We start from the raw sequence: 11,327 nt of genomic DNA, 5'->3' as shown, positions 1-11,327 counted from the left end.
AAAAACTGTATATGTGTTTATTATATTAAGAATAAGTAAAAATACTAACATAATATAGAGAAATTTTTCAAAATATAATATAGGTATCTCTAAAAATTGTAAATATTTTAGAAATCAGAAAAGTGTCAACCAGTGGCGTGGTGAACATTTATAAGCCTTGATGCCCAGCATGCATTTGAGTACCTACCCCCTCTTTATCCCCTTAATATAATATATAGTACATATAATTATTATGTGACTATAAATATTTTAATTTTTGTAGTATGTTATTGGTTAACATAATGTACCTAATCACTCCACCCCCCCCAAAAAAAATCCACCAGGACGCCTAGGCGTCATAAAACCCCATTTATCACGCCACTGGTGTCAACATAATACCTACATTATATTATATTAGGCTCTAGTTGAAGGAAAGATTTAATTTTTTTAATATGTATTTTATATTAGATATTTATATTATATTTAATAACCTAGAACGAATATAACTATTAAACCATTGACTAAGTACCTGATATTATCTGTAACCAATAAACTTATTTAATAATAATTTAAATAGGTAGGTACCTACTTATGTTTCAAACATTTTAATGACATATGTATACGTCGTGGATTAAGTGAAAATCTGATTTAAATCGTATTGGTATTGATAGAATATTCACAAACCATCAAAGCTCGAAAGAAAATAATTGTTAATATTATCAACTTCATACGTCTGCATGTCTATCTATCTATATTATCTACGTATTATACTCGTGTAAACTTGCGATTAGCCGATTGTATGCAATACAAAATTATTCAAAACGTTCGTAAAAAAAAAAAATGATAATAATTATAACGATTTGCACACGACCATATTATTATGTATACATATTACCAATATGGCTACATCGCTATAAACCAATCCAACACCGCTTACGGCATTACGCCATTACTAGAATATGTAAAAACGAAGCCTCAGAACAATAATAATCCTTTTGAAAATTGTGTCAACGCTCAATAATAAGCATTATTTAAATTCCGTTGATTAATATTATATAATTTTATCAGAATATGTTTAGATACATCAAATATAGCATGGCTAAATAAATGATAATATAAACATTATAAACATTTGGTGAAAATTTCAAGTATCTACAAATTATTTGGTTTTTACTACTTTTTAGTTTACCAAAAAAAAAAAACCCATCAATTTTGTCAAACACTGGTTTTGCGTAAAATTTTTCCTTAGGTTTTTTTTTATTGTTTTCTCTGATTATTAAGAAAAAGTAGGGGGTTTTATTTTTGACCTGTCTAAGTACCAATTAAATCCAATTTGCTACCATAAATGATAAATCACCCTCCAAGTTAAGAATCGGAGCATTATTATTAGTGCTCCAGATGATGGCGATAGGCAAAAAATAAAAAAAAACGTATCGTTTAAAATCAATACATTCATTGTTCCCCTCAGAATCTAAAAGCATATATTGCATATAATTTTAAGCAATTAAAAATGTTAGTCCAATTTTCCCATTTAAGTGCAATTTTTAATAATTTGCTTATAAAGTCAGATTTCTTTTATATTTTTGACAAATAAGGGAAGTTGCGTAAGATAAAAATGTGGACATAGTGACCAACAATTGTTTTTTAAATACTCTTAAAAAGTAACTATTATACTACACATCTCAATATATATCATGTTATATTCAAGTTATTTAGAGTGCTTTAAGTCCGATCCCTGTAGATGATAAACCCAGAGTAAAATCTGTGATGTAAATGAATTTTAGGGAATTTATACATACTATAAACCCGTTCAAAAAACTTTTTATGCAGATCGTATAAAAAAAAAATATGCATATATATATATATTATATTATATTTTAGTAGTTTCAATGAACAAAAACAATGAGTGAACTAGGGAGGGTATGCCTTTTCCATATTTATATTTTTCATTAGCGTTAAAATTAATTCGCGTATTACGCTTTTGTTCAAAAATAAATAATTCATAAATTTAAAATTCCCACATTTGAAAAAAAGACAATTTAGCACATAATATATTCTTGTAAATTAATGAGTATCGTTTAAATATAATATTTTACATAGTAACGGTAAACTCAAATATTAAAAGGCACATTGCGTGGTAGACTGTAGTCTATAATAGCGTGGGGTTAACACTGAACATGTCCCTGGAAAATAGGGCATAGTAGAATAACAAACATAGAAGAAAAGAAAATAGTTTTGTTTTAAAAAAATTACACTCTAATCATTAATAATCAATGAAATTTACTAAAAATTAATGTTAAAAAATAGGTACTTCTTCCAACATTGTAAAGACTGAACAACTATTTGCACATAAACGTAATAATTATTTTCTTAGCTTAATTATATATTATTGTAACGTTATAATATTATTGTTTTATATTTTACAAAAATAGGTATTCAAAATAGTTTGATGGTATCTTGATTTTTTTTTTCCTATTCCCTATACAACATGATTTTATTAGAAAACAATTTAATCAAATAACTGTTATGCAGTAAGACATTAAATTAATATGTGAATTTATAGTAAAAAATACAAATAAATGCTTGTTAAAAGAAAACTATATATAAATAAAGATATTTAAAGTTAGAAGTACAAATTTATTATGTTCGTAACAATAATAAGGGTTTAGTCCTCTGAGGTTAAAAACTTAATTAAAGTGATGTAGTAAATTATTAAGTTGGTAAAAACCAACAAACACTGTCAGTGTTCATAAATACTTGTTGGCCATTAATAGTAGCATCCCCGAAAAAAATCACATAAAATTAGTAGTACCTATCTGTATGACAAAGTTAGAAATTTTCTCACGTGTTTTTTACTCATATTTTTTATTACAAAAACAAAGACTCGAAAATTACACATAGAAGACAATAATAAAAAAATTTGTCTCTAACGGTGGCCGCCTCTAATTATATTCTGACTGAATTGTTCTTCAGTTGTCAACTGTTTTCTGAATGTGAGCACAGTTTCAACTAGATCTTGAGTGGCAGCTAATTTGGTTTGAAGCATTTTGATCAGCTGCAATGAATACGCTGGAAAAACGATACGGTTTAGAACACAAGACTCCAATGATCCATAACATTTAATAATAAATCAAAAAATATTTCAAACGCGCATAGTTAAATCATAATTCATGATATCAAAAAGTAGACGCACACACAATAGAATAAGCTAACGTAAGACCAGATATTTTTCTAAAACATTGGTGCAAACAATCACAGCCTTTTTAAGTATATAATAAAAAAGTACAAGGAGTTTTAAAAAATAATTTTTTTAACATATTTTATTAATGAAATAAATATATAAATACAAGCAGTAAACCTTATGTTATAAGCTACTGAAGTATAAATGCGTAACTTTAAAGAAATGCAATAATATTTGGTTTCATAAATAATTGTAAAATAAATTAAAGTAAAAATTACAAACATTAATAAAGACTAGACAGACTTAAGCCTGTTGATGGCTTTTTTCAATGAGCAATTGGACGGACAACTCATTTTCTAATTAAAGTCTTGTATTGCTGTATATAATCACAGTAACGATTAATTAATATTAATAGTAAACAGTTGGACGGTATATTTATTTTATATACGTAGCTCGAATACAATTTAACTAAACGTTAAAATGAAACTGAAAATATATATTCAAATGGTTATCCAGAAAAATATTCATGTTAAGATTGTAAAACAAAGCAAAAGTACTATAAAATCTCTATTGAATTTGAAAAAGAAATTTAAATATCCTAGAAGTAAAATTAAAATTAGTTGTTTAAATATTTATTTTTTAATTTTAAAATTTTGTAAATAAAATAAAAACGAGAATTATTTTTAAATAATAAATAAATATTGAATATAAAATTGTGTACATGTTATACACCTTACCAAATTTATAGAATTTAAATTATACACAGCTATAAAAATTTAAAATCAACAAATATTAAGAAATATTTTATAATTATGGCTTAAAATGTGCCTGTTTTAGTCAAATGTTACGATGAAAATAAAAATTATCAGCATATCAATTGTTTTTTTTTATGAAATCAAAATAGTTATGTAATAATAATATTGTTTATGTCACGAATAATAAACAATAATATGTTAAAAGACATTAAGTCGCTATGATAATATATTTGAATAATTATATATATTGTAATAATACACCAATAACGGCAAAATAATAAAAAAAAATGCAGCAATATCAAAGATATAAAGATAATATAAAACTATGCTTAATATTAAATAACTAAAAATAAATAATACTGATGAGGTATGAAGAAAATAAATTTAGTCGATAAATTCAAAAAATTCTACAAAGTTTTTTTTTTGTTTTTTACAACAATCAACTTGATTATTACATTTGGAAATTTCCGAGTTCAAGCAACGGAAGTATGGAAAAAAAGAAAGCATAAGCAATAGGTAAAGCTAAAAGTTGGAGAGCTACAAGAAAACAGGTTTTTTATATCGGTTACCATCTTGATCGTAGTCAACGTTTTTAGTCATTGCCAACAACTGTTTGTCTTTTTGTAACCATTTCTGTCCAGATTCTAGTAACGACTTGTGTTTATCTAGCATTTCATCTTCTTGTACTTGCAGTTGAGAAACAGCTTCGTGGAAATTGTACAAGTCGGCAGACAATTCTCCTTCCTGTTGGAACAAATTAATTTAATTTAATTTAAAAGTAAATAAATAACTATAACATATAACTTTAAAATACTTACATTAAGCGATCTTAGTGCTGCTAAATCGTCATCAACCATATTGACATCTTGTGAGTTACGAGATATATTTGGAGAACAACTTGGTGGTGGAGAATACATAGGAGCATGAACTTCTCCAGCAGCAGGATCTGATGCGTCCAATTCTTTAACACGGTCAGCATAACGGAGCGTGTTCAGAGAGTGTTCACATGAGCTTAGTCCTGGACTAATCATTGCAATCTAAATACGTATTAAATATTATTATACACATTTTTATCAAAAACTTTCATTAATATATGTAAATTATATATTTCTATGAAATTTACTAACCATACAGGTCCTAGTATTTTCACCAACAAAGGAATCTTTAAGTACTTGTGTTAACTTACTTGCTCTAAAAGGTAAATGAGAACCTTTCTTCCCTAAAGCACGAATGCACTCTTTTAGTGCAAGTAGAGATTTATTTATTTCTGCACCTTCCATTCCTAAGTTAAATAAATATAATACAATTAAATAATAAAAAAAATATTTCATAAATTATTACGTGTTTGTCGGTTGGCTGAAGATGTATCTGCACCTCTTTCGTTTCCAGCTAGATCTATTAATGAAAATTTTCCATGTATTTGATTTAAACCCGGGATACGTAATACAATTTGAAAAACAGCATGAGACCTTGATGAGTTACTATTGGCTGATGTCTGACCTGAAGTTCTAAGACAAAAAAAAAATCTATGTTATCACAATATTGTTTAATTATTAATCATTAAAAAATGTATAAATATTTACCTAGCACTGTTACCGTCATTAATTATTTTTAATACTTCATCTACTGTAGTGACTAATTTTTCAGTAAGACCAACTACTTGTACTTTTTGCATGCCGTCTTCGAGTACTCTTAACTTGGCTTTATCACCCAGCAAGTCAAACACCTATGGACAAATGCGAATAATACTTTAATAATAAGCCATTATAAATGATAAAGCATTATTATTATTAATTACCTTGCCACTGTATATTTCAAAAAAGCTAGCAGTAACAACCAGATTTAATGGCGAATAACTAGGCGACTTCAAAAAACGAAAAACATCTTTAGAAGCCATTGCATAAATGCCTTTTTTACAGTCTTGTGTTTTCCCATGGAAATCCCCACCCATAGTGTGAGTCTTACCACTGCCAGTTTGTCCGTAAGCAAAGCATGTGGCCATGCCACCATCGAATATAGTCTTTACAAGAGGTCTTGCTGAATATCTAATTTAAATAAATATTATTGTTTAATTACAAACATGTTTTTATGAATTGAAAACAATCATATATTAAACTGACAATTTGTTACTAACTTATAAACCGTCTCATTGGTGCAAGTCTCGTCAAAGGCATAATCAAATCGGAAATGCTGGTTTTCTAAATATTTTGTAAGATCTACTTTATTTTTAGGTTCATGAACAATAACCTGATTTTCTGATGGAATTGCAACAACATCAACTTCTTTTCGATTGAATTCTGAAAATGGAAATAATTATAAATATAATAGCAGTAATCTTTTTTTACAAATATTGTAAAAGCATATTTTTTTAATTATGCCAATATAGAAATAATATGAAAAATAATATAATTCATCAAGTATTTCAAAGATACAATACCTTTTTTATTGAGCGGCCTTTTTCTGACACAAACAGTAATTTGATGATCCTCAACTACTTCAGAGTCTTTCAAAGGTTTAAAATCTAAATTAGATTGATAATCTCTAAAAAATATTTTCACATTAATATTTGATGACAATTGGATTTAATCGGTAATTTATAGCAAGCACACCTGATCATAGCAAGAAACTTCCAATTTGGATTACCAGGGACCATGTTCATTAACGCTTCTCTTTCTTCTTTTAATTCGGCTTGACGTTGTCGCCTTTCTTCTCGGTTTTTTTTCAATTTAGCAACCTCCTTAACAACATTACTCCGCCTGTCTTTGGCTGCTGCAGCTGCTCCTACTGCAGTAGTATTTGAGCCACGGATCGCTCCTGCCGTATTATTGCTATACAAGTATGTTAGTTGTTGTGTTTGAGGTGGCGGATCAGCTGGTTTTAACACGGGAATCTGTCGATACTGGGTTGGGGGGTTTAAAGGTGTACATGGAACAGTTGTTGATAAAACATCTCCAGTGCCGTTCACTGCAGGTGAATGATTGGTCTGCCTACTAACTGGTTTTGTTCCTTTATATGAACATAAAAAAATTTAAATGCCATTAAAAATATTTTATATTTTATATGAAATGTGTAAGTAATATTAAATAATTTTAATAATCTTTGATTGGGTTATTTATCAATGATCAATTGTTAAATTTGAAAATAATTGAAACCCAGTGAACTTTAGTTATACTTGAAACATAAAACATAAAATTAAGTTTACCTATTACCTAACTTCATTGAATTAACTTATTTTTTTTTCAAATTATTGTTAAAATTTTGAATTTTTTGTTTTAGGTATAATGTAGTTATCTAATTACATTTAAAGTTCTTATATATTAAATTATCAAAATAAAATAAATACTTGCCTTTATTATTTGTAAATGCTTGTATTGAGGCTTTTGCGGAATACTGAAAATATAAATGTATATAATTTAATTATTATAAATTATTTAAATTGTATTATATTACATATTTTATAACTAAAAAGTATAAACTTTAGTGGGAAAGAACTTCATGAGACATTCATATTGGTGGGTTACTAATGTCTGTTATACTTCACCAGACACTTCATCAACCACAAACACAATTTTCAAATGGAAACCGGTTTTTAGGTATCGAACATTGTGAACATATTGTTTAAATATAAAATTAGTTTTTTTTTTTTTTTATATAGAATTTTCTTTACACTTTTTCTGATAATAATTGTACACAAACGGTAGTATAGTATAGTGCCTAGTTAGTATTATACCTTAAATTAATAAATATTATTATTAATTCATAACTACCTATTTTCTTAACGTGAAAGCCTAATTGTATTTGTACATGATAAATAGTCATCATAAAAGTTAAATTTACCCTCGGTAACTTGCTAGTTGTTGGTATATTTGTACCGTTTTGAGCAACCATAGTAATACTGGTAATATTTGAACGTAATTGAGAATTCAGTTCCAAGATTTCATCTAAATCAATCTATAAACAAAACAAATAATGTAAAATTAATTTAAATAAAATGCGAATCAAAGCAGTTTGTCTTACCTCTTTGCCTTTTGTTTCACCATTTTCTAACCACTCTACTGAAATGCTTCTAGTATCTGGATTCATCCTAGACACAACTGCCTTATGGATGCGACCTTAAATCAAAGGAAAACATTTTAAGTTTACACTAATTCAGTCATGATATATAGTACATTAATAATATTTGTAAAAATACTTTTTATGTGATTATTTGTGCGTAACCTTGGAAACGACTGAAGCGTTATACTATTATATAGTTATAAGGTACTATCTATATTGCTATATAAAATTGTAAGGGATTTTCTACGACAGCGCTAACCGAGGAAACTACTGAATCGATTTGGCTGAAATTTTTTGCTGTTATACCTGACAGTTTGCTGAAGGTTTTAGTACTACTTTTGCTAATAAAAAATAAGTATAAAGTTCTTGAAAAATTAAAAAACAAAGTTAATTTTCATATATATATATGTTCCCATTTTGTGATGATACTATTTTACATTTTTCAAATTTTTTTCCACAACGTTATACCAAATACTCCTATGAGTGATCTATTATTCACAATTTTACTATATTCGTCAGCTATACTCTGTTCAAAATGAGATCATTACTGCGCGGCGACCAGTTTTCGTCGGGCGGCGGTCAGACATATGGTCAGATGCCGTCCTCACTACGGCGACGCGTTGGGCACTGCCACGGAACAAAGCCACGCCCATGTGCACAACTAGGCCGTCGAGTAATGATCTCATTTTGAATAGAGTGTATATATTATATACAAATGGTGTTAAAAGTGTACTTATCTTAATTCATCAATTGAGAACGGCTGTGACTGTTTGGCCGATTCTTTTTTTGTTGTGTTTGTAATTGTCAGGAAAAAATTCTTACGAAAGAACATTTTAGGAAAATCCACCAGAAAAGTAGGAAATATAGATGTCCAAAATACAACAGTGGTGTAATCTGTCCAGAAAAAAATCAACTAAATAATAATAAATGTAGTTTATTATTGCAGATTAAAATAATAATAGTGTATTTAATACTGTATTATACTATTATATTATATTGGTTGCTATTGATTAATCGGACATGTTTGTTGATTATATGTATATAAAAAATCTCGTGTTACAATGTTTGTCCGGGATAAACTCCGAAACTACTGGACCGATCTTGATGAAATTTTTTACACTGTGTGTAATTTGGTCCAACTTAAAAGATAGGCTAATTTAAAAAGATAGAGGACCAACTCCGGGAGGTGCTCAAACGGGAATTTGAGATTTCCGATGTAGATTTTTGTTTATAAATGGTTGCCATGGGTTTTTAAGCTATAATAATAATAATAATAATAATAGGGGATTGGAACGCTGTCGTAAGCGAAGGTGCTGATGGGCAAGTAGTACGAGCCTATGGATTGGGTATTAGAAACGAAAGGGGAGATCGACTTGTAGATTACTGCAAACAATATGACTTGGTCATAACAAACACATACCAAAACATTCATCGGAGAAAAAGGTATACGTGGAAAATGCCAGGGGACATTGGACGATACCAATTCAGAAATCAAGCCCGGAGATGTAAAATTTACCCAGGCGCCGATGTGGACAGCGACCATAACCTAGGCAGCTGCGCGATTATTCTTTGACACAACCGATTATCAATTATAGGTTCTAATCGATTTTACTGGTTGATCGGATATCCGATTAATCAATCGATTATTGAATTAATCGATTATTATTAATCGATAAATTCAATAATTCAACAATTGAACTAAAAAGCCAATTCATTTAAAAATAAATAATATGGTAGTAAGTTTTATGGCCCTAAATTCAGTCCCTAAAAAAATTGTGTGTAATACAACACACTTTGTGTAGTTAGAAAGGTGCAGAGTATAGTACGAAGTTTAAAAGTGTGTTATTCTAATTAAACCTTTATAATAATATTATGTATAATTTTATATCTTCACATTTCTTTTTTTTTATTTTAATGGTTTTTTTCCAAACCACATTTAAATTATCATCTATATTCTACACAGACACACAGTAAACAATATTTTGTGTTGTTACGTCTTATACTCTTATTATAGTTATTATTATAAACTATTCATTGTTATTGAGAGTAGCTATTTTTATTATTATCAGCTTAGTAGTGAACGGTGGTATATAGTATACTAGTGTTTTAAGTGTTTATTTGGAAATAATTTAGATTTTACCGATTTGGGACTATGTGTGTAGGACAAAAATTTGGATATTTTAGGGACCAGGCCCCTAATATAATGGATATGGGATAGTCGGAATTACAATTTTTTACTATCGTCTTTCTTTATTACTGATTGATTGTGTACAACGAACATGACAAACAATTTCAAAAAAACTTTAACATAATTCATTAAATAACAATTATATAATAATTATATTATAAGCATAACAAAATAAATAAAAAAAAAGTGTGTGTGTGTTACTAGTACGCGCGCGGGAAGTGAAACTTCTTTTGAACGGTACACGTGAGTGAGTGAAAAAGAAAGAAAGGCATGGATAGACTGGGGTAATGAGCATAAGCGTACGCAGGTCTTCTTGGCAGGGGAGACCATGGGCGTTCTCACGGGGGGGGGATATGGGGGATAGATCCCCCCCCCCAAGAATCTTTATTTTCTTACATTTTAGTAATACTTTAATTTTACCTTGACACAGATGTTCATATAGTTATTGCTGAACTGAAAATATGGCAATCAAAGTTAAGGAAAATTGATAAATTTCCTAAAACGGCTATAGATGCATTACGTTTATGTAATTTTGAAATTTTCCCTAACATCTACCAACTTTTAAAAATATTATGCACCTTGCCGGTCTCTACCTCGACTCCAGAAAGAACATTCTTATGTTTGAAAAGACTTAAGACCTATCTGAGAAACACAATGACTAAAGTAAATAGAAAATTTATTATAACCATATTTAATTATTTTTGTTATATTATGATTATATTTTCTAGGACCGTCTTAATGGACTAACGTTGTTGGCCATTCATAAAGATGTGCCTGTTGATTCAGAAAAAGTTCTTGACATTATGTCCGAAAAATCGAGAAAAATCAATATTTTAATTTGAATTAAACGTAAAATTAATAATCAAAATATATTATTTAAACTGATTTATAAAATTGTTTTATATTTTAAATAAAAAGTAAAATAAAATATCCTATAAACTGACCAGTTACAGAAGTAGTTAGTAGTGTAAAACGGTAAAGAGAATGGATAGAGATCATGGACTGAAAGTTGAAAGTTGAAGGTATTGTGTTTTGAAATGTTTGGTAAATTATTATGGTTTTAAAATGATTATTAAAGTATGAATGTTGAAAAGCTTGGTTTTTGGTTGCATTATTTTACACATAATAACACACAATTTGTAAATATTATGACTACGGGGAGTGTGGG

General features: G+C 28.5%; 1 protein-coding gene across 1 annotated transcript; it reads right to left on the bottom strand.

The window, feature by feature from the left end:
- Positions 1 to 2,827: 2,827 nt before the first annotated feature.
- Positions 2,828 to 8,657, bottom strand: LOC100161754 (kinesin-like protein KIF2A). Its single transcript, XM_029485245.1, has 15 exons — positions 8,557 to 8,657; positions 8,278 to 8,312; positions 7,933 to 8,027; positions 7,753 to 7,866; positions 7,259 to 7,305; positions 6,525 to 6,941; positions 6,353 to 6,456; positions 6,050 to 6,212; positions 5,714 to 5,960; positions 5,499 to 5,641; positions 5,257 to 5,423; positions 5,043 to 5,197; positions 4,734 to 4,952; positions 4,485 to 4,659; positions 2,828 to 3,048 (listed from the first exon to the last, which is right to left on the bottom strand). The coding sequence occupies exons 1-15, from the start codon at positions 8,655 to 8,657 to the stop codon at positions 2,906 to 2,908; spliced, it is 2,325 nt and encodes a 774-aa protein (XP_029341105.1). The 3' UTR covers positions 2,828 to 2,905.
- Positions 8,658 to 11,327: the final 2,670 nt, after the last annotated feature.

The sequence above is a fragment of the Acyrthosiphon pisum genome, chromosome X (assembly GCF_005508785.2).
Source record: "Acyrthosiphon pisum isolate AL4f chromosome X, pea_aphid_22Mar2018_4r6ur, whole genome shotgun sequence".
Lineage (NCBI taxonomy): Eukaryota > Metazoa > Arthropoda > Insecta > Hemiptera > Aphididae > Acyrthosiphon > Acyrthosiphon pisum.
The sequence above is the reverse complement of the archived record's forward strand: the minus strand, read 5'-3'. Positions and strand labels throughout refer to the sequence as shown.